The following is a 24,362-nucleotide window of genomic DNA, read 5'->3' as shown; positions in this document are numbered from 1 at the left end:
TTATAACAAGAAGCCCGAGACACAAAGAAGTTCACTGCCCAAGGTCCCAGAGTTGGGGTGCCTGGAGAATTAAGTGACATATAACAACAGCCAACGTGCCCGGTCGTGTGGGCAGGGGCAGCTGCCCGCACAGAGGCAGAGCCGGGCCTGGACTCCCGGTCCAGTGCTCCTCCTTAAGGCACAGGTCTTGCGAGGCCAGGTACATAAGCATCTGAGCAGACACCACCTTCATTCCCTGCAAGCTTCAAATTGCAATGGCTAGTGATTTTCCAAACCCTTCTTAAGGGGGTAATCATTAGCCCCTCAAATAAAGTGGGAAATTCCCACCCTGACCATGCACAGCAGGTGTCCACTGCACCAAAACATGGAACACAAATCGGACCCAACCTCAAGGAGGTTATATCATAGAGGGAAGAAGAAAACATTCTGATTCCACAAACATTCACGAAGTGCCAACAAAGGGAACTAGCTCCTGCCCTTAACACAGCCACAGTCGGTACCAGCAGTGGCTATCACCATCTCTATTTTCTTCATCTTCAAAACACCAACAGATGCCTCAATGCTTCTTGTTCCACTCCTCCCAAAACACCAACATTTTTATAGTTCTCCTTTTTACTTCTTCTGCATCTTACACCTGCTGTTTTTCCTCTCTCTCTCTCTCTGCTGAAAAAGCCTTCCAACTAGATAAACTCCTATTCAACCTCCAAAACCCACTTCAGGTCTCACTTCTATTGAGAAGTTTCCTCTGATCCAGTGAGTACCTCCCAACCCCCGACAGCTAACCTCTCCTTCTCGGCTACCCCTAAACCTCGCACCTCTGCCTATTACAGCCACCCTTGCACTCCACACTGCCACTGCTCCTTCACACGTCTGTCTACTCTACCGGCATGTCAGTTATTCCAAGACAGAAACTGAACCTGTCATACATAGATGGTAATTTTATAATAAATCACAGTGTCCTCTGAGCTCACACTTCCTATTCTTATCAATGGCTCTTAGAACCTTGAAATACTAAGCCACTCTAACCACACCAATGATCAACAGATTGAAAAACCTTTCCAGTTTTAGAAAAGATTTACTGATCAAACCTGAACCTTTATTCTTTCAAAAAGCATCAATTACCTCCCACTATGTGTGCCAGGCACTGGGAAATCAGAAATAAATAAGATACACTCACTCGCTTTAAGATGTTCACAGCCTAGTGGGGATACAGAAGAATAACCAGATAATTATAGGTCAGTATGAGAAGGACATCAATGCAGTCAGGTACAAGAAGAGAGGAAAATGACCCGAGGGAAAGGTGGCTAATTCTAGGGGGGGATAGAGAGCATTTCCCAGGGGAGATGGAGCCTGGGTGGGGTCCTCAAGCCTCAGAAGGCGTGCATCAGACACGGGGTAGGGACTCCAGGGAACGTACATCAAGGGGAAAAAAGACAGGCAGGGAGAGACGGAAGAGAGGCGGGGAGAAGGGCTTTCAGAATCTTACACCTCTGATCAGGAACCCAAGAGACAACAAATAACCAACAAAGCACTGAAAGTTAATAGGTCAATACCTTTTCCTTAAGCTCTTCTTGAGAAAAATGTTCCACTTGAAACCGATTGTGCTCTTCAAGGCAAATACTCAGATAAGATGTTTGATCACTATAAAACGAAAATGGTTCTTCTGCACCAAAAGAAAAAAAAAGTGGGGAGGAGGAGAAAAAGAACATCAGAAGTAGATCCTTCCCAGACAATTCCCCGTGCAATCCATCTAAGGCACTTTGAATCGGGTAGCGGGGGAAAGGGAGATAAGCACACACAGGGAGTTTAATGCACCACCTTTCGAGCAAAAGTAATTTTCTTCTTTCTCTACAGGCTGGTATCTCAATGTATGGTTTCATCGTGAGCTGTAGGCGTTCACTGTGGCCAACTCTGAATTATAATTGGCATATCCAGTGCTGTACCTGGAGACCATTCTGAGTGGCACAAGCAAATGGTGATTTTCAATTTAAATGAGGGAGTGATTCCGTTTAGGTGAAAATACAGGAAAATTAGATGTGACCCTCAAGTGTAGAACTCAGAAGTGCCTGATGTGTTTTTTACCGGCCCCAGAGCCCGCCACGGGAGCAAGCACACGGAGTACAGAAACCGCCTATGAGATCTACGACGAGAGACTCTTGCGTCACCCACGGAAGGGTCGGCCTCCTCTGCAGCAAAGGTCACACTCTCACAAGGCGCAAAGGCGCAGAGAAGGGTCACGCTATTCACTGAGCGGAGCATATCCGCAAGCATGATCTCACTCAACACACGTGGGTAAGAGCTGATACGCCTCGTATAGAGGAAAGAGCTAGACTTCGAAGGAAGATGTCCTGCCTCCAATCCGGGTAAATCAACCCCCACTGCCACCTCGGTTTCTTCACCTGTAATGTGACGTCACTGCCTACTCGATCCAATGGGACAACGGTCAGGATCAGAGGTGAGAAGTTAAGTGCCTGCCGCTGTGCCTGGTACACAGCAGGCGCTCAGGAAACGTCAAACCTACCACTGCTATTACTGATTGTAAGCAGGAATTACAATCAGTAATAAGGAAGAGAAAGGAAAGGAAGGCTAGAGATAAGGAAAGGAAAACACCAACCCAGACTCCACGGGGCTCAGGTTCTAGCGAGGGAGGGAGCCAAATACAGCTGTCACGAGCACAGCAGCACACGTACCACAGAACCCTCCCTAGCTGAATCCACTTGCGGTCATGACAGTGTGAAAAGCGATGCTTCAGCAGGAAACAGCGGTTTCACCCGCACATGTCTGTGCAGTGGGGCTCTCTGCAGTGGGTGCCGTGGTAGGCAGAGCCCAGATGTTTAGGGTGATGAGGGCCATTGACCAGAGAAAGGGGATGGCAAGGCCCCAGGGTTATCTGGAGTTAGAAGAGTCAAACGATGCAGAACACAGCAGAGGCAGCGAGGAAGCAGTCCTGCAGCAGGCCCTCTGTGGAATTAACACTACCTGCTGGGCCCTTCGAATCCGCAAGCCGAAGCCAGCCAGGTACAGACTAGGAGAGCAACAGTAACACCTTCACTGCAAAAAAAGGCTTCCCAGCCGAAATCCCCAGGGTGCCTCGTCTCCTACTGCAGTCTTAGGACTCTCTTAAAGTTCGGCCAAGGCCCTCCAAGTGGGAAAACCAAAGGGAAATACATACAAGGGAGCATGTACCTTCCCGCCGCCGGATTTCACTGATCTGCTCCTCCAGGGCCTTCTGCAGGTTCTGATAGGAGAGCACATCCCGCTCCAGCCGCTTCCGCAGGACAAAGATGCTGTTCAACTCAGCCTGCAGGTTGTTGACACTTGGTAAAACAAGACACCAGAATTTTAAAACAGACTTACTTGTGCTTTAAGATGCAAAGCCCAGCAAGCCTTCCTTTGATTTTTATGTCATTTGTGGGGTTTTTTTCTGGTTATAAAAGTAAATACAGGGCTTCCCTGGTGGCGCAGTGGTTGAGAAGCTGCCTGCCAATGCAGGGGACATGGGTTCGAGCCCTGGTCTGGGAAGATCCCACATGCCGCGGAGCGGCTGGGCCCGTGAGCCACAACTACTGAGCCTGCGCGTCTGGAGCCTGTGCTCTGCAACAAGAGAGGCCGCGATAGTGAGAGGCCCACGCACCGCGATGAAGAGTGGCCCCCACTTGCCACAACTAGAGAAAGCCCTCGCACAGAAACGAAGACCCAACACGGTCATAAATAAATAAATAAACAAACAAACAAAAAAGTAAATACATGTTTATAGGACATTTAAAATAGAAACGTATTAAAAAAAAAGCAAAAGTTACCATAACCCGACTACCAAAAAACACATGGCAGACTATATCCTCCCAATCATTTTCCCCTGAGTATTTCTATAAGGTTGAAATAATTCTGGACATATAATACTAAGTTCTGCATTTCTCATTTAAATACTTCTCTACATTTTCAGAAATAATTTGCAAACATCATTTTTAATGACTATATAACATTCAATCGGGTGAAATGTCCCACCATTTAACTCAACCCCTATTAGTGGACATTTGGGTCATTTCCAAGTTTTTGCTACAGATGTAGCTATGTGGAAGTAATTTAATTCCCCAGAATGTTTCTCTGGAATAATGCCTTGCATGGGCTTGGGTATGGAAGGAAGGCTCTCCACAGAAGAGAAGGCGACAAGGAGAATGTCGGCCATGTCACCCCTAAAAGAGGCGGCACTGGAGGTAAAGGTGAGGGGCAGGAGGCACAGGAAAAAAGAAAAGGAGAAGACTGAGAGTCAGTAACAGAAGGAAGAGAAGGACCAATTTAGGGGTCAAAAGAAGTCTACAGCGATGGGCTGGCCACTCACAAATGCAGAGTAGAATGGATTTTTATTGGAGGGGTGGTGATGTCAAGTATCACGTCTGGGTCGGTGTAATACGGTGCTGACCTGCACAGAGAGCCTGCATGAAACCAGCAACCCAGAACTCAGAGGAGGCCATGAAAAAGCACACCTCCCAGAACCTGCACTGACGGGGGGAGGACTGTCCCACAGACCTTCCTCCAATGACGCAAATGTTCTGTATCGGCGCTGCTGAATACGGTACCCACTAGCCGAACGTGCCTACTGAACATCTGAAATGTGGCTACATGCTGAGGAACTGAATGCTTAATTTTTTAATTTATATGTATGTAGTCACATGGCTCGTGCCTACTGAACTAGGCAGTGCAGTTCCACAAGCAGGGCTCCGGACTCCTACTGATGTGCACGTGGCAGGGATCTGAACCGGTTCTCTCCCTGAGTAACGTAAATATTGTTTCAATGAAAATCTCTGCGCCTAAAGCCTTGTTTCACACTCAGGGTTAGCTTCTTAAGATGGATTCCCAGCAGTGCAATTACTGGGTCAAAGTATGTGAATATTTTTTGAGACTACCGAAACACCTTAACATATCAGAAAGCCTCCTTTTTAAATACCAAGAAATACGTCACTCGGTCCAGCGTCTGACCTATTTTTCCCTGAAAGGGTCCATCGACACTTTGAAACTGTCGGGAAAAGTGTATGAAAATGTGGATTTGTTTTAGGGAGAGGGTCCATGAGCTTTCATCAGATTGTTCGAGAGGGGTCCACAGCCCCAAAATGGTTAGGAGCCATCGCTCTAAAATATGTGTGCCACAGACTCAAGCCCCACTTCTCCTCCAGCGATTTCTTCCAGCTCCATCCATCGAACTGCACACATAAATCAACATCTATTGGAAGGAAAATAAACCATTATGTCTAATCTTCTATGCTCGCTGCTTTGAAGATGGTTCACTGTGAAGCAGCCTCCTTGCAAAGGAAGGGGCCCTCCCAGCAACCTGTACCTAGTTCCATTTCAAGACAATCATAATGATCAATTTGTAAGGCTGATGGAAACCTTACAGAGGTGTCACAGCACAGCACTCGCTCGGATGCGGTCATGCCGCAGACACATTTAACCAGGGGGAAAAAAAGGAGATTGTTTTAGCGAAGCTCCTGCAGTGAGGGCTGGGGAAAGCTGACTGCTTCACTCCCTCTTCCATCTTCTGACAGGGTGAAAAGTACACAGATGCTGCTCCTGCGTCTGTCATTTCTGTTTCCCCAACTCCACGATCTCTGCAAGGTGTGAGGAGTCGGTGGAACAAAAGGAGCTTCGCTCAGAAAGAAAGGACAGCCCTGAGCCTTCCTCTTTCTGGAGCGGAGTGGGGGAGGAGACGGAGGACGCACGCCCCCACAGTGCCACCACTCACGAGCTCCATGACCTTGGCGGTCAGCTCAACTGCCCGAGTCCTGCTAGCCTCGTCCGTAAAGTGGGGACCGTGCCTTTCCTTCAAGAGTGTTTTGAGGATTAAATGAGATGTTGTAAGGGAAAGAGCTTAGCACAGTGCCTGACACACACGAGGCGCTCAACAAACATCACCTCCTTCCTTCCACGTATTCTAATGACTCCCATACAGCAGATACTTATATGCCAAGCTTTCTGCTACTCCTGAGTTACAGGCGTGATTTTCATCTGGAGATGATTTAAACCCCCCAGGGCACATGTGGCAATTCTGGAGACATCGTTGGTTGTCACAACTGGGGCAGGGAGGGTGCTACTGCCATGTAGTGGCAAAAGCCAGACATGTCGCTAAACATCCTACAGTGCACAAGACAGCCCCTCAACAAAAAGACAAAAAGTTATCTAGTCCCAAATCCCAACACTGCTGAGGTTGAGAAAGCCTGAGTTACAGGCAAAGTATAAACTGTCCTAGTCCTCCAGAGGAGAGCTATCTCAGTAAGGGCCTGGGCTCAGGAGCCACGGAGATCTGAGCTCTGAGAACTCCTAAGTGTAGGAGTTTGGGAAATACCCTCAACATCTCCAAGAGCAGATTTCCACTTCTGTGATATGGGGTTGAAGTGTCACTGTGAGGAATAAATCGTAAAGGGAAAGGACCAGGCACACAGCTGCCCTTGGTCAGCTCCTCCCTCCCCGCTCCCCCTTTCCAACTTTAGTTACAAGTACATCATACGTCTCCAGAGTCATCCAGCTTTCACTGCCAGTTTCCAGAGAGTGAGCAATGCTGGAGTTACCCCAGGGGGCTCCACCGGCCTTAGCCCACAATTCTGCCCTCTGGCTATGGCAAGGTCTGAAGACTCAAAACCCCCGACAAGCTGAGTTTATGTACAGTGGCATACTGACGCATATGGAGGCTTTTCACATTGCTGTTAGTCTTAATAAACGTTACCATTTATTGAGTGCTTACTACGTGCCAGGCAGAATTAGGACTTTACACATTATCATCTCGTTTCAAACAACCCTGGAAGGTAGATAGGGAGGTAGGTAAACAGGTAGGTCTGTAGGCAGGCCAATCTCAATTGCACAAATACATATCCTGAGGCTCAGGGTGAAAAGTGACTTACCCAAGAGCTCAGAGCTGCTGAATGTATTTTGACTCTGAAGGTGAACAGGAAACCTTTCAAGCATCCCTATGAGTCACAGCCCTGACCCACCTTGGTCCCATGCACCTTGTTATTCACTAAGGAAGAGCCTATGAAACTCAGAGCCGCCATCCGTGATACTGAGGAAGCCTGACAGCGGCCACATCCACCCCAGGGCCTCTCGGTGCCCAGAGTCAGAACTGGCTCCCATCGGAGTAGCTGCACAATTAAACCCGCTGTGCCCATTCCCCCTCTGAGGTTCCCGGCGCTACTCAACCCCTCCCCCAAGTGAAAATGACGAGCAGCTGAGGCTTCTTGAAAAAGCTCACTTTCAGAGAATTGCATCAGCATGTTTTCATTTTCCTAAAACTCGCTTCAGATTAAAAATCCTGAAAACTCTTAACTTAGAAGAGTTGGGAGGGGGTTCATCCACTGAACACTTCCCAAGTGCCTACTCCATACCAGCCCCCGTGACAGGCACTGGGAAATGCGGACAGCAAGACGGGACCCCTGCCCTGAGGGGGCGCACAGACCAGGCCGCGAAGCAGGCCACACCAGCCAAGTAACAAAGGGAGGTGAGGACAGCAAAACAGAGCGGGCCTCCTGACAAGGGGAGCCCCTGAGGCAAATCCTCAAGGATGAGGGGGACGCAGAGCAGGGTGCAGATAGCTGCTGAAGGCAGAGACAGGAGACACCCGGCCCCGGAACAGTGAGGACCCCATTAGGGCTGGAGTGAAGGGCAGAAGAGAAGCAGCAGTGAGGGGTGGGTTTTCTTAACTTTTTATTATGGAAAATTTTAGACATTAGCACATGAAGACAAGTCAGTATAATGAGCCCCCCCCCACCCCGACACCTACCCACACCCCTGTCCCAACAGCCAGGGAGCCGTGGCCAATCTTGTTCCGTCGGTGTCCCCGCCCGCTCCCTGCGCTGCTGTGCAGTGTGGAAATGAACCCCAGACATCACATCCTTCCACCTGTAACCATCCCAGTGTGCAGAGAGGTGACTCCTCCATGGGAGAAATCACTGAGGCCAACCCAGTGCTGGGCAAAGAGAGGCCCAGATGTGTCACTTGCCCGTGGACACAGGCAGGGCAGCGGCAAGACCACTAGCCTATAATCAGCTCTCCTCCCCACATCTCATTGCACCAAATCACCTCGGCGATTCTGTGAAGACACAAGTCACTCCGAGTCACTTATGGAAAATAGGGATAATAATATTACCTCACAGAACAGCAGTGAGGATTACAAGAGATAATACACGCGAAGGCACTTTCTAAGTCTATAATAAAGTATTATAAAAACCTGAGTAATTAGTATTAATGATATTTTTATCCTACATTTGCTGCCAAAAAAATCAGACAATTCCTGCTAGGAAATAGGTATATCTGATTTAAATAAGGCAATCACCATCCAAGCACTTTAAGCTTCCTAAGCAAAGTGGGAAGGCTTCACTGCCTCAGAAATTACCAGCATTTATTCAAAATATGTGTGTTACGCATGCGCGTGATGCCCAAACAGAAACCCTTACCTGTCTGAGTCCTGCAGAGATTTTACCAGATGTGTATAGATGTCCTGCTCTTTCTTTAAGACCTGAATCAGCTCTTCATAGCCTAATTGTTGCTTTTCCTGAAAACGACAATGGGCATCTGACATTAAGAGAAGAATTTTGAAAGCGCACATCCTTACATTATGCAAACACATGTGGATAGTTCTGGTTTATAAATCCAAACAAAGGTGATCCCCTGTGCCAGGCTCCAGATCAGGCCGCAGTCAGAGGGCACCACCTGCAGGGGGAGTGGGGAATGACCGCCCATCACTCACGGCGGAAGAAAGCTGAGCGCTGTGCTCCCGACAATACCCAACTGCCCTTCGTGAAACTTCCTCCGCCCTCCCCCCCTCAACCCAGCTCAGAGCTGCTGGTCACTGTTTTCACAAAACTACACAGAATGCCCTTCCACGCTTGTTCTTACTACAAAGAAAAGAATTCATCAACCAAAACCTGACAAGTTTTAGGGACAAGGGACTTACATTAAAATAGAAGAGGTCAGGTGAGCCACGCTTTCAAGGCACCATGAACAGACTGATGATAAAGAGATCTGAGGTGGATCTCTGCGACTTACTAGCTATGTGACCTCAGCTAACCAGCTTAACAAACCTCTGTGAGGTTCAGGCTCCTCATTTATGAAGTGAGGATGTAATTTTGTGAATTTCACAAATGTGAAAATTTTTTTAGAGTTCAAATTTTGGCTCTGTCACTTACCGGTTCTGGGACCTCAGGAAGTTACTTACTAGAGCCACCTGTAAAATGCTGGACAACAGCCACCACCTTATGGAGTTACAGAGCAGATAAAAGTTCAACTGTGTGCTGGAAGGAATCAAGGATCCCAGGGGAAATGGCCAATTCCAGTACTGATGCAATGAAATTCAAAAGCAATCCATGTCTACAGCATTTTGTCACACCAGAAAATAAGGAAGTGTTTAAATAATGGAGCACTGTCAAAAGGATACAGGAGCCAGTTTGAAAAGGCCAAGCCTGGGACAATTGAGCATCAAAATAATGATAGTAACAGATTATAACCCACTGAGTGAAACAGAAATTCATGTCCACACGGACATGAGTAAATGAGTACATGGGAAGAAGAATGGGTTTTTCTTTATAGAACAACTAATAAATGTAGAAGGAATAATGGAATTAGAAGAATCACCATTTGCTAACCATCATGGTAAGGAATTATTCACCCAAGAAACATAAAAGGAGGCTAAAACTAATGGGTGAAAGTTTGAAGAAGATCAGCGTATTTACATAAACTCAAAATACCTCCCCTCAAATACTTACTAATTACAAAGGAAAAAAGAGTAACTGCATAGTCAAGACACCATGCAGACACCACCTTCACAAAGTTACCCAAGTCAGCATGGCCGGTAATGGGACAAACCTAAGCCATGTACTGTCGGATAGGACACACTGAGGACACAGCTCTGGTCCTGTGACACTCCTGCCAAGGATGCCTCACCTGAATCCAGGCACCAAGAAGCATCAGACAGACCCGACTGAAGGACGCTCCACAACAGAACTGGCCTGGACGCTTCAAAAGTCTCAGGGCCGTGAAAGTCAAGGGGAGACTGAAGACTAAAGTCTATTAAATGCAACACAAGATCCTGAATTGGCTCCTTCTACTACAAAGGGCTTTACGGGACAGCTGGTGAGACACGAATGAGTCTGAGGGTTCGATGGTAGTCTGAGGGTCTCTGCTCAGTCCCTGGCTGTGATGGCTGTGCTGTGTCATACAGGAAAAGGTCCCTGCTGACATGAAGTACACACTCAAGTATTCAGAACTTCAGGGCTTCACACAGGCAACTTACTCTCAGATGGCTCAGGACAAGTAAAACCCTTTACTCTTGTAACTTGCCTATAAATCTGAAATTATTTCAAAATAAGAAGAAAACGTTAAAATAAAGAAGTAAAGTGTGCAGGACACCTGGCACAGCGCCTGGCACAGACTAGAAGCTCCTTAATGCTAGGGAGACACTGGGTCAGTGGAGAGAGAGGGGCTGCAAGCGGCCCTTGTGTCTCATGTGGAGTCAGCCTGTCGCCCAAAGTTCAGATAACGACCTAGGACAGGGTTTCCGACCCTGATGAAAACTCAAACATGAACGAGGGGGAAAAGGTACATCTTTATTTCCGCTAACCTCTAACTGAAATTTAGCATTTCCTTCATTTAGGGGTTGAAGGAACACTGTTACTGCTACAAACCATAGTAGTACTCGTGTTTTCCTGAGATTTTGTCATCAAAAGAAATACAGTTACTCTGTATATGTTGCAAGTATCTCAAAATATTTATTCTCATCACTACCTCAAAACTACAGCAGTCACTCTGTTCACCACCAGATCTTGTTATTTAACACATTAATAAAGAAGCACCATTTCTACAGCTGATTTGTTTTTTTATATTTTGATAACCAAATTTCAAAATAATTGGTTTCCTTTATAATCCTGTGCACATATTTTGTGCATTTAAACACTCTTCCAGGGAAGAGGTCCTTGGCTCCAGCACACTACCAAAGGGATGCAGAGGGCAAAAAGGTTAGCAGCCCCTGACCCAGGAGAACGCTGCTGTGCTTCTAGCCCTGAACGAAACAAGGCCAAGGCACCACCTGCCAATTGAGGGTTTTAAATGCTAACCCACCAGTTTGGTCATGAGAAGCTGGCCACCCACACTGCTAGAAATGTCAGGCCCTTTTATAAATCGTGTCACATGACACTGGCACAAGGAGCTCCCACCTGCCTGCTGTACACAGTCACCAGTGTCAGCTCCCACCCGTACACACCGCACGTAGACAGAGGGCCCCAGGGGAGTGCCTGGGAGGAACTCACCCAGGGATCAAGACGAAGAGGCTACCATGTCCTCAGGATGTCAGCCGTGGTATAAAGTGCTCTCCAGCATTTTCTCATTTAATCCTCACAAGCCAGTGAGCTCAAGCATTACCACTCTCCCCATTTTGGTGATGAGGGAACTGAGGCACGGAGTCAGGGTGGTGAGGCAGGGTGTGGACCCAGGCAGCCAGGCTCCAGGGCCTGTGCTCTTCGGTCCACCCGTGAATGACCCATGATGGATGCAAAGCACTGGGAGCTTGACAAAGGTGACACAGTCACTGTCAGCCACATAAAGGCCAGCCAACAGTGACAACGAAAATTAGAAAACCTACTGCTTCTTGAGCATCTACCACCAAGGGCAGGGATTGTTAAGAGCGTGTGACCTTATTAGCTGTGTGACCTTGAACAAGTTACTCAACCTCTCTGTGCTTCAATACCCTCACCTGTAAGTAGAGGTAATAATTCTACATATCTCATAGGGTTGTGAAACAGATTAACTGAGCTAATCTATACAAAATTCTCACACAGATGCCTGGCACAGAGTAAACACTTAAGGAGTGTCAACCATAACTACCATTCCTACGCTCCAATGCTAGGCCAGGTCCTTTACATAGGTCATCTCTAATCACAATAACAACCAAGGAGGTATATTAATCTTCCCACTTTTCAGATGAATAAACTGATTCTCTGAGAGGACAGGTCATGTACTTGAGTCCATTCAGCTAATAAGTGGCAGTCAGAATTTGTGCTTAGATACGTAAACAACCAAGAAGGACTAGGAAAAAAGATGAATAAATGTGGACCTCGGTTGGATGGGGGAGACTCAGCTGTGGGATCTACATATCCAGTGAAAGAATCCCGACCCTGTATCTTAATTGGCTCACCGTGGGCCTGGCTGGAAGCCCTAGAGGACTGCCCACTGCGGTGCAGGGCCTGGGTGCCCGGCTTGGTTCCCCTCCCCTCCTTTCAGGCAGCCATTCCAAACCTTCACCAGGTTTTCCAGGTCACTGCTCACCTCTGCCCCCACCCTCCACCTGCCAGCCGGCCACACCTGTGCTTGCCTTCCTGCCCTTCCATCTCCATGGAACCAGGAAACTCCCTCCTCCTCCTCAGAGACCACGATCCATCAGTTGAGCCCTCTCCACTGACACCCTCCATGGTCCCTTACAGAGACCCTCCTCCAGCCCCACGGCACCCTGGTTCACCTTCACCTTCACCCGGAGCTCGTGTACCAACCACGTGTTCACAGGCCTGGGGACCCCTTGCGGGCAGCAGCATCCCAAGCCAGGCACAGTGCTTGCCACAGATGCTCGCTGAAATGATGATTAAAAAGGTAAGAGGGGAACACAGGGACCAATATGACTCTTCAGAGCAGAGATTCCTGTGGATATTTTGCATAATGGAAGTCAGAGTGAGTCAACGTCTTCCTAGAAGCAAATTGCTCACCCATGTTAAATAAATGAACTCTTCAGAGCCATTTGGGTCCCATTTCATCAATCACCTGTTCCCCTGCGCTGAATCATGCCCCATCAGAATGAAGTCATTTGGCTCCCTCGGCAGAGCTGGCAAACCAGTGGATCTCCTCGGCACAGAGGCAGAGGGCCAAGCGGCCCAGAGGGGGTCCCTGCTCAGCAGGAGCAACCAACCCCCCTGTCCCCTACCCTCTGCCCTCCATCCCCACTCTCCACCCCCGCCCTCCACCTTGCCTCTCCAAACAAGACAGAGCCCAAGAGTCTACGACCCTTGGCATCTGTGAGACTCTCCAGTATGTTCCCAATAAACACTCCCTTTCATTGTTGTTTTGCTCAAACTCCTCAGCGTTGGATCCTACAGCTTGCAATCAAAAGAACCTTAACAAATACACTCACATTATTTTTAATCCTCTCAGGAGGTAGGCATGTAACTCCCCATTTACAGATTAGGAAGGTGAGTTTCAGAGAGAGGAGGTGACTTGCCCAAGGTCACAGAGCTAATAAGCGGCAGAACGGACATTCTGACACCAAAGCCGAGGCATTTTCTGCTCCACCATAGTTTCCTCAATGACTTGAAGGAAACGCATGTAATGGGCAGACCACAATCTGAAGAGGCAGCAGATATGTAAAGAGAAACCTTAATGGCTCACTTCTTGGTAATCAGGGCAATTTAGTGGCCTGGTAGACAGATGGTGTCTATTTCAGTAGCTGTTATCACAGCTCTGCAACAAAGACATTTATTTTAATACTCAGGAAATTCAGCTGCAATGTCCCAACCATGTCAATAGCCAAACTATAAATCTCTGGCTGCAGCAAGTTAAATATGGTCAGTGTGTTTTACTCTCTGTTCTTCAATTCCCTGGTCATCCAGCATTAATTCTCAGGATCACACATGATTAGAAGGAAAACAGACTGCCCAGAGCCAACGGAGACATCATGACAGCCTCAAGTTCTTCGTAGAAATGGGCAGAGGATAAACCCTAAATCAACACAAAATGGCCAAGGGCAGAGCAGCAGAAATCCGTGTTTTCTACAAAGAAAGAGCTACAACCTGAAAAGTACACCTTTCTCGGGGGGAAAATACCGTAGGCTGCAACAGCTGGGATTTCTTAAGCTGACACCTAGAAATTTTCAATTCCTAAATGGTCATTTATAATCTTTTATCCTCGATTTGCAATTACTCTTGCAGAACAGAATTAAAACCTTTGCTAAAATATGTAGGTATTTTGCACAGTCATTTAAGCATCACCAGGATCTAAAATATGACTGAAATGCCCATGGGATGACTTTATACTTGTGTTTCTAAGAAGTACAGACAGCGGCCAGCACAAAAAACTAAAAACAATGTGGTACAGATGATCAAACTAGTGACATGAAATATTAAAATACTCTGTTCAGTAAATTTAGAAACATTTTGTTCAACATTTAGACACCTTTTACATAACTAAAACACGATTCAAAATAGTAAAGTTTAACTAAATGTATTCAAATTAGTGATGATTTGTCCATCTAAAAAACCTGATGGGCTGCTATCTTGTTTCAAAACAGACTGTGCCTCGTGAAAAGACGCTCAACATCGCTAATCATTAGAGAAAATGCAAATCCAAACCACAATGAGGTACCACCTCACAGCGGGCAGAATGGCCACCATCAAAAAGTCTACACATAATAAACGCTGGAGGGGGGGTGGAGAAAAGGAACCCACCTGCACTGCTGGTAGGAATGTAAATGGGTGCAGCCACTATGGAGAACAGTATGGAGGTTCCTTAAAAAACTAAACAGAGGGCTACCATATGATCCTGCAATCCCACTCCTGGGCATATATCTGGAGAAAACTCTAATTCAAAAAGGCACATGCACCCCAATGTTCACAGCAGCAGTATTCACGATAGCCAAGACATGGAAGCAACCTAAATGTCCATCGACAGCTAAATGGATAAAGAAGATGTAATGGAATATTACTCAGCCATAAAAAAAGAATGAAATAATGCCATTTGAAGCAACATGGATGGACCTAGAGATGATCATACTAAGTGAAGCAAGTCAGAAAGAGAAAGACAAATATATGATACCACTTACATGTGGACTCTAAAACAATATGATACAAATGAACTTATTTACAAAACATAAAGAGACTCACAGACATAGAAAACAAACTTATGGTTACCAAAAGGGAAGGGGGGAAGGGATAAATTGAGAATTTGGGATTAACAGATACACCCTACTATATATAAAATAAACAAGGACCTACAATATAGCACAGGGAACTATATTCAGTATCTTGTAATAACCTATAATGGAAAAGAATCTGAAAAAGAATATATGTATACACACACACACACACACACACACAGGTGTATAACTGAACCACTTCGCTGTATACCTAAAACTAACACAACATTGTAAATTAACTATACTTCAATTTTTAAAAAACGGTTAAAAAAAACAAGACTGTGTCTGATTATGGGTTAACGTGCATCTTAATATCCAACTAAATTTGGTCAAAATAAAGCAACTATTCACAAAATAAAGCAACTAAATCACAAAACATTAGCCCTCTGAGATTTAGTTATTGGACTTGCCCAAGGTCACTCAAGTGAAGTGACAGAGCCAAGAGAGGAATCCAGGCCTCCAGACTTCTGGCCCAGCCCAACGGCCAAGTCCTCGCTGACATTCTTATTCAAGAGAGATGGCAAAGCGCAAATCCACAAATGGTCAGAGTTAGGAAGGAGCTCCCACCGCTCAGGCAACGGTGCCCTCCAGGACCAGAGCCGATACGGAGCGGATACACAGTGCAATGGCTGGTACTGGTGCTAAAATACTGAAACACGTCTACGCCAGCTGTAAACCAACCCCTGATCCATCCACCCCAACCACCCCAGCCCCTCTCCAAGACCCAGGAACTACAGGAACTACAGGGTTGGTGCCTGGCACAAGAGCAGGCCTCCGGGACCCCACTCCAGCCCTAGCGCCTGAGTCTGTTCTGATGGCTGTGCCCGTGCTGCCCTGGTTGTTAATTATTTGAGAATCATCCTTCACAAAAACCACAAGTCATGATCAGAGTCATTCATCAGAGAACTAATTTGCACAAGAATTCCCTGTTTTCTGAACGTATGTACTTAATTAAAGCCAGGCTTAAAAAAAAAAAACCAACAAACCTTGGCCGACAGTGAACGCCTTTCTTTCCCATCTCTGGCTGCCTAGCTGTATTACAGGCAAGCTGCACGTCAGAACAATCTGGACGCATCTCCACAAACCAATATCATCAGTCATTCAATCAACAAACGTCCGCTGAGCCAGGCACTGGGATTCAGACACGAACACCAGTTCCCTTCCCCTGAGGTGCCTCCCGGGGTGCGCAGGGCTCGAGGGAGGGGAAGCAGCAAGGCGGCTCTGTAACGTCAACCCAAGGGCTAAGCGCTACGGTGGATGGGTGTGCAAAGTGCCGCATACGGGGGAGGACGAGGAGACATCGCTTTCAGCAGGCCAGGGAAGGAGCCCCAGAGAAGGTGACACCAGCATGGCAGCCCTAGGCGTGTGCAGGAGCCACCAGGTCAACAAGGAAGAAGAAGGCATTCCAGGCAGATGGAACAGCGTGCGAAAAGGCGCAGAGAGGTACAAACACGGCGTTTTCGGGAATCTGCAGGAAGTGAGGTGTTGGTAGAGATGATGGGGAATGAAAGAAAAGGAGAATGGAAAGCTAGCTTGGGGTCAGATCGCGAAGGGCCTGCTGTGCCATTGTAGGTGTGCATTGAAATGTTCAACTGGAAAATGTTCTTACCTCGAGATTACATAGTTCTTGAGAGAGTTGCCCTCAGGAGGGCAAACATGAGGCTCATCTTTGAACAAGCCCTAGTTTCTCGGTTTCCTGGGCAGTGCAAATACTAACACTCAGCTGAAGGACACTAATCTGTAAGGAGGAAAAGACTGAGAAGCCCTCCTGCTACCTGTTGTAAGCTCATTTACCAGCACGAGGGCCTTGGAGGATCTTCAGGTCAGAGGAGTCATCAAATATGTGTCAGGAAAGGATATGAATTTGCATGTGAATGTCCAATTTCAGTCGAGCTTACCTCGGAGAAGATGCTTTTGCTGCCTGGTGACTGAGAAGAGCACTTCTCTGTTATTAAGTTTTCACTCCTGAACTCGAGATCCTCCGCAGTCATTAAATAACGGTTCTGCTGTATTGCTTCCAAGTCTTTTTCATTGAATTTCTAAGGAAGAAAACAAATCATAAGGAAGTTGTCATCAAGAAAAAAATACTAAGAGATGGTCCCAAACTCTTTAAGGGAAGATTTACTGTTTTTCACAATTTAAACAATTTCCACCATCTCAAAATATGAGGCAATTACAAATGGTAATGCAATCCCTTTGTGCGTTATTACAACCAGGAGAGCAGCACGCCAGCAAGGCACAGGCAAGGAGAGTGGCAGTCATTACAAACCTCCCCTCTCGCCACCACTGGGACACCTCCCAGCGGGTACAGAAGACAAAGCCCAGGCTCTGGCCCCACGACCCAGGCTCCAATCCTGGGTCCTCCTTGGCCAGGGTGTGATTTCTGAGTCTGTTTCCCATGCTACAGGGTTAGTGCAGTGATTAGAGGGACTGTGTATCAAAACCCAACAAAATCTAGGCGCTCCCGAAACATTACAAATTTGACAAAACTTGAACCGTCCATATCTACGAGGAGATTTGACTTCCAGGTAGAAAACGGCAAGACTGCAACGACTTTGGGGGTCTGGTCACAGGTGAAAGCTCCTCCTTCACGATGAGACACAATACAGCCCGCTTCACCAACCCCTTCAGAAGAGGTGACATCCAACGATACTACAGGCCTGGAAACCACTTCTCTGGTCTTTTGGCCAAATTCAAGCACAGAATCTATTCCTAACTATTTAAAACCTGGTACCTCCTGAACTAGGTGTCCGTCCACTCTCTGTGGGAAATTAAAGGGTGAGAACCTCATCCCATTCCTAACCACCCATCAGCATTAATTCATCATGTCAAACATTTCTAAAAAAGCTGAAAGTACAAACAAGAAAGTGGAAGCAATTTTTTGTAAAAACCCATTGAACTGTTACAGGGAGCAATGGGAATCAAATAAGCAAAACAGAGATTCTAGAGTTACCATCACACAGCTGTGCTTGAGTTCCAGTTTTCATTTTTATTTCTTAGAAGTCCAACTACACATACACATTAACAAACGGGCCCACAAGGCTTAGAAGGGAACAGCCGCCCCTAGCTCTCCACTTCTCACCTCTGAGTCCCACTCGCAGAAGAAACCAGCTTTTGACTCTACTGATTTCTGTTATTTACTTCCACGTTTCTACATTATGCTCCTACGCTCACGTTGCTTGATTTCCTAAGGTTAGATTTTATTAACTGGCTCCTGTCAGAGAAGTTTAAGGATGTAGCTCTCACATCATCTACCCCCCCAACGCTTTTCCTAATAGTTACATCACGATTTTGGTTAAATCAACATTCTGCATTTACGTGATTATGGCCACGCACATACTGTCCGCAGCCCAGCCGAACGGTGTTCCGTGGTGACGTTTCCGTTCGCGTTTAATTCCTTGCTTTTCTTGGAATTAGCAACAACTGCTTTGTTCCGTTTACTTAGTTCATAAAACTAAATTATGTACTTAGTGTTAATTTATCTCCAAACTTATAAATTCTTCTACATGGAGTCAAGACACATCAGGTAAATGATGGGCTCTATTTCAGTTTCTTGAAAAAATCCCAACTAAGCCCTCCCTCAACGGCTCAAATCTGGGCTTCTACGTAAGTGGCTGGGATCTCCCTTCCCCACATCCCAGGTGAATTCCCTACTTTCTGGATCCCATTCTGTGTTACTTCCTCATTTGTACGGACTCGTCCTCCAGCAGTTTCCTGCAAAGAGCACATGGAGGCAGATGATTTTAGGCATCAAATATCTGAAATTGCCTTTATTCTGCCCTCATTCTTGCTGCCAGCTTGGCTGACTACAGAATGCTGGATTGCAAACCACTTTTCCTCAAAACTCTGAAAGCACTGCTCTCCTGTCTCCTGGCTTCCAGTGTCGCTGCTGAGAATTCTGATGTCATATCGGGTCTGGGTCCTTTGTATGGGTCCTATTATTTTCCTCTCTCTGGAAGCCTTCCAGATCCTCTCTTTGCCCCTGTGTTCTGAAATTTCACAATGACACAGGATTGTGAAATTGAGATAGAGGTCTTTCTTCATTCACCGTGCCAGAAACAGAGCAAGCCCTTTCTAGGTAGAGATATCTACCCTTGCATTCTGAAAAGTTTTCTCCTACTACTTTGAACTTTTCCTTCCCTCTGCTTGGCCTCTTCTATCTTTCTGGAACTTTTGTTCGTCATATATTGGAGCCCTTGACTCGAGCCTCTGATTTTCTTATCTTTCTTCTCTCATTTGCTCACCTTTTTGTTTGTTTCTGTGTTTAACTATATTTTCTGGAAGATGTACTTTCGTGCAACTTTTCTAACTCTTTTATTAGGCTTTTTATATCTGTAATCATACTTCCAATTTCCAGTAAGGTCATTCCTCTTTTTCCCAAATATCTTTTTTATCAGATCCCGAACTCATTTCTTATCTGAAGATGTTACAGTACGGAGTTTTTTGAAAAGCTGTCTAGTTTTCTTCTCCGCCTCCACTGTTTCTGTTTCCTCTACGTAGCTTTGTTCTGTCTTTGTCTTTCCTCTTAGACGCTTTTATCCTGTTTGGGGAATTCGGGCCACCCACGTATCTTTAAGGGTAGAAGTGTCCAGAAGCTCTGTGAGCGTGGAAAAGGTACATCAGCGGCAGCCTCACTGTGAGGTGATCAGGCGGGGACTCGGCTGTTTTGTTGAAGGACCCCCTACTGTCAGTCAGCATCTTTCAGTCTTCTCGGTCCACAGAGGACTCTCCGTGCGGGTACGCACACTTCCTCTCCTTCTCACTGAGGGATCCACTCCTGTTTTCAGCTGCACCTGGTGACCCCCAGGCCAGAGCTTCTCTAGTTTAAGGTCCCCACAGAGTAAACCTCCCATATACTGTTGGGGACAATAAGGCCACCTAACTGCCCAGCATTCCAGCAACCTCTGTTGCTGACAAAGGTACCAGGTACCCCCACTGCCCACTGAGCCTTTCTGGGTTCTGTAGGACTAATCAGCTTCTTCTTGTTGGCTTTTCATCCCCAAGGCATGAGGCAGAGGGGAGAAAGCTGAATCCTATGCAGTTACCACTTATCATTCAGACAGCAACCTGCCCTTCCACCATTCCCATTCTCCTGGTCCTGTGCGTTTATACCTTTTCACCCCTTTAACCGTCACGTTAATGAGGCTTCAGGAGGAAGCAGTGTTAAACACGCATGTTCACTCCATCATGGTTACCTGTAATTCTGAGCTGAATCAAAAATCCAATATACCATCAAATGATAAGGGTAGTCCAAGACAAAAAAGGAACAGATAGGAGAAAAGTACAGAGGAGTGAGAGAGCATGGCACAAAGGAAAGCCAGTACCGCAGCAGAAGAAGGCTGGCACTAGAGCAAAGCAGGCCGGGGCCTGAATCAGGCCCTGCCATTTACTAGTCACGTGACCCAGGACAACTCCCTTCTCTCCTCGAAGCTTTCATTTCTCCAAACTTACCTCCCTGGTGGCTGAGGTCCAAATGACATAAAGAAAGCTCTACAGTGCTCCGATAAATAACAGTGAAGACCACACTCTTTTTTTGCCCAGCCTTACCTTTTTATAAGCATTCCTGTAAAAAAGTTTAAAAAACAAAGCAAAACAAAAAAAACCTATGCCGAAGTCAAAAGATGTAAATACAAAAGAAAAAATGTTGTGGTACCTGGAGCAACAAGTCCTTCTGACTGGCACTTTCTGTTAGACTTTTGATCACTTGCTCTTGACTGTGCAATTTTTTATTACTTTCATTCAAAAGACTCTTGTAACGATTCTCCACTGCTTTCTCTCTTTCATTCACTTCATTGCGTAATTTCTCAACTTCATTTCTAAGGTCCTACCAGAAGAAAAAGAAAGAATGGAATTTACTTGACAAAAATTTCAAGGTAATCTTTCACCTGTTTACCTTACTGCTGTAAGAGAGCAAGCTAAATAGATACATTTAACAAACGTGAGCTTCCTTCTCATTTAAAGTCTTATAAAAACCAACTTTTAAGAATAATAAATTTGGGGAAAGCTTCATGCACAGACATGTATCACAAAATTATTAACAATACTGAAAAACCAGAAAGAAACTAAATGTCTAGCAACAGAGAATTAATTATAAAAAGCATATGGTATAAAAAAAAATCACAATTATGAGTAAAAACAAAGCAGGATACTATGTAATATGATGCTGATTGTTTTCTAAGCGTTTACACAAAATGTTGTCAAGGCTATGGGGAACACACCAAAATAATGACAGTATCCCCAAGTAGAGGGATTATGGGTGACTTTGCATTGATTTTCATTTTTCTGAGTTTCTAAAATCTCTAAGTAAGTCTGTATTACTTTCATAATCGGAAAAAAAAAACTGTCTTAAAAAATGACATTTATAATAACATGGAAAATGCTCATGTTATAATGTTAAGGAAAAAAACAGAAAACAAACAGTATACAGTGTGATTTTTAACTACCTCAAAATCTGTACTATTTATAATATTGAAGCACTAGTCATAACAGCAAAAGGCTGGAAACAACCCAGATGTCCACCCACGGAGGAACAAACTCTGGTGCATTCTCACAATGGAGCACTCTGAAGCTATAAAGGAAAAGGAATGAGGGACTCTACAAATATCCCGCCCTCAGGTAATCTTCTAAATATATTGTTCAGGTGGGCGTGTGGGGTGGAGGGTGGTGTGGACCCCAAGAGAAAAACAAAGTATGTCTAGCATACTGCCATTTATTTAACCAAAAATAATGGCTGCCTGTACGGAAAAGGAGAGAACAAGGTACAGGAGAGAGTCGACTCATTTTACAGATGTGCCAGTGAAACTGTTTAAATGTTTTGATAATTATTTTAAAAATAAAATAATAATCTCCTAAAACTAAAAACAAAAGAAACAGAAAAAGAATTTAACTGTGTATCAAGCTGACTGGTTAACCAACCAGAGAGGAATGATTTCAGTAACATAAAAGCAGATTAATTTGTACACCCCTAGTGGGATATTTCTCCAGTGTCAAAGGGACTGCTGCAAAAATCGTAAACTGTTTTCAGTAATCATGTTGCAGGAAATAATATTCGTATTGTTACTCTGAAACTGTGTGTGTATAAATATATACATATTTATTAAATAAGTAATTATCACTATCATAAGAACCAAGCCTCAGAGAAAACAAATACAAATATAAAAGAAGTTAAAACATGTAATTCTAAATTTGAATTGGAAATACGAATATGAACTTACGTTTTGTTATTTCTTTCCTTTCACTGAAAAAGCCTAGAATCAGTATCCTCCCTAGCATGCAGGCTGTAGTCTCTAAATATCATCGCTCACCAAAAACAAAAACACAACAGGGTTCTTTAAAACAGTGGTTCTCAAAGTGTAGTCCCTAGAACAGAGTTAGCAGCACCACCTGGGAACCGCAAATGCAAATCACTGGGCCCTAACCCACACCTATTAAATCAGAAACTCTGAAGGGAGGGAGGGAGGGCCCAACAATCTGTGTTTTAATAAGCCCTCCAGGTGATTCTAAATCACACCAGAGTTTGCCTTATAGAAAGGGATGATTCCAGGCCTGGGGCAGGAGTATATAGTATGAGCCCAGACATCTTATCATGTCAGAAAGGAAGGAAGCTGTCAAAGACTACACGTTCACGTCCAAAGAACTCAGGAATCAACTCGATTAAGCTTTTTCACTGTCGAAAGATAAGACAATTAGAACATCAAGGATAATGACAATGAATTAAAATACGTCAAAAATGTTAAAAAAGCTATGAGTTCATAATAATTTAAAAATAAAAAACCTTTTGGTCACTGTGATAGGCAGAATTATGGCCCCCCAAAGATGTTCACATCCTAATCCCCAGAATCTCTGACTAGGCTGAATTACATGGCAAAGGGTAATAAAAGTTGAAGATGGAATGGAGGTTGCTCATCAGCTGTCCTTGAAATAGAGAGATTATCCAGGTAGGCCCAATATAATCACAAAGATCCTTAAAAGTGGAAGAGGGAAGCACGAAAAAGACTCCACCAGCCATTGCTGGCTTTGAAGATGGATGGGGGTCACGGGTCTAGATGTGCAGACAGCCTCTAGAAGCTGGAAAAAGCAAGGAAATGGATCTTCTCCTGGAGCCTTCAGAAGGAACACAGCCCTGCCACGGTAAGACCCATTTCAGACTTCTGACTTCCAGAACTACAGGATAGGTCTGTGTTGGTAAGCAGCCAAGGGTGTTGTGATTTGTTACACCAGCAATAGGAAACTAACACAGTCACCTTTGGAAGATTTTAGGGGATTCTTCCATTGTCTTTCTTGTATGAACTACACCCCAGAGTAACTAAATAGATGATGAAAAACAAATTTTTCTTCATACAAGTATACAGCTATAAAAGAAGAAGGAATGATGAAATTAAATTATCACCATTTTGCAAACAATCATCAATGGCTAGTAACATCACAAAAACAGGGACTATCAGATACAATGTACCTCCTGTTGGAAGTACAAAGGACCACCTATGATGTAATCTTGCCAAAAAATTAAACCTGAATTTGATCGTGCACCTTATCTAACTACCAATTTACTAGAAATAAAAGTCAGCAGAGAAACAAGTTGAATGACATTACAAAAATACAATCAGCAAAATCCAGAATGTGGAAAACAATAAAGGACAAATGACCCAATTTATTCAACAAATAAATTTCAAAGAAAAAAAGCAGAGAGAACCTGTAGATTAAATAATAATTAAGAAAGTTAGGGAAGGCTATTGTGAACTCACAAATTCATACTGATTCTACTGATTCATTCTGAGTTCATTCTAGCTTCCCTTTCTTAATACACACACACACAGACACACACACACACACACACTCGCTCACACACAGAGATGGACATAGAAATAAATACAGATGTGTATGTGCATGTATGCAAACATATTTTCAAGCTCTGTCTACTGCCAAGGCTTAGAAGTATTGACACCCCAGTAGTAATGAGGATACCTGTCATTCAGATCTTGGTTCCTAAATATCATTATCCAATAAAAGAAACCAGAGATCCTTAGAGAAATGGTTGATTCCAGGATTGGGTCAGGGAAAATACAAGAAGAGTCCAGGACATCCTGTGACCCTAACAAGTGTGGAAGTGCTCAAGAAATGTTAAAGACACAGGAATCAATTTGAAGGAGTTCCCAATGGCCATATCTGAGTCAATCTGAACAAGAAAATAAAACACGATAGTAACGGCTTAACAACCTACAGAATAGAACAAATATCCATGAGTCCATACTGATATAAACAACTATATAATAAATAACTGCAGGAGAAGGGGCAGCCCTTCCTTACAGTAGAATTACAACTAATAAGTGTAGAAGGAATGATGGAAAATCACCACTAAGCAAACACCACAGTAATGACTGTTGTAGGTAAGGGTCATCAATAAGATTCTTAAAAGTATAAGGAGAAACAAGAC

The 24,362-nt window shown here is 44.9% G+C and overlaps 1 protein-coding gene across 6 annotated transcripts in view; it reads right to left on the bottom strand.

The window, feature by feature from the left end:
• The window catches only part of CDK5RAP2 (CDK5 regulatory subunit associated protein 2), a 184,434-nt gene that overhangs the window by 80,349 nt on the left and 79,723 nt on the right, over window positions 1-24,362 (bottom strand). For all 6 annotated transcript variants that reach the window (XM_061200019.1, XM_061200023.1, XM_061200021.1 and 3 more), the window contains 5 exons: window positions 20,583-20,753; window positions 16,828-16,968; window positions 8,439-8,536; window positions 3,187-3,317; window positions 1,554-1,663 (listed from right to left, as the gene is read on the bottom strand). In XM_061200019.1, the coding sequence (XP_061056002.1) occupies window positions 1,554-1,663; window positions 3,187-3,317; window positions 8,439-8,536; window positions 16,828-16,968; window positions 20,583-20,753 (651 nt within the window). The remainder of the gene's footprint in view (window positions 1-1,553; window positions 1,664-3,186; window positions 3,318-8,438; window positions 8,537-16,827; window positions 16,969-20,582; window positions 20,754-24,362) is intronic.

This window comes from Eubalaena glacialis, chromosome 9 (assembly GCF_028564815.1).
Source record: "Eubalaena glacialis isolate mEubGla1 chromosome 9, mEubGla1.1.hap2.+ XY, whole genome shotgun sequence".
NCBI classification, from domain to species: Eukaryota; Metazoa; Chordata; class Mammalia; order Artiodactyla; family Balaenidae; genus Eubalaena; species Eubalaena glacialis.
Note: the sequence above shows the minus strand (reverse complement) of the source record. Positions and strands in the feature narration are given on the sequence as shown.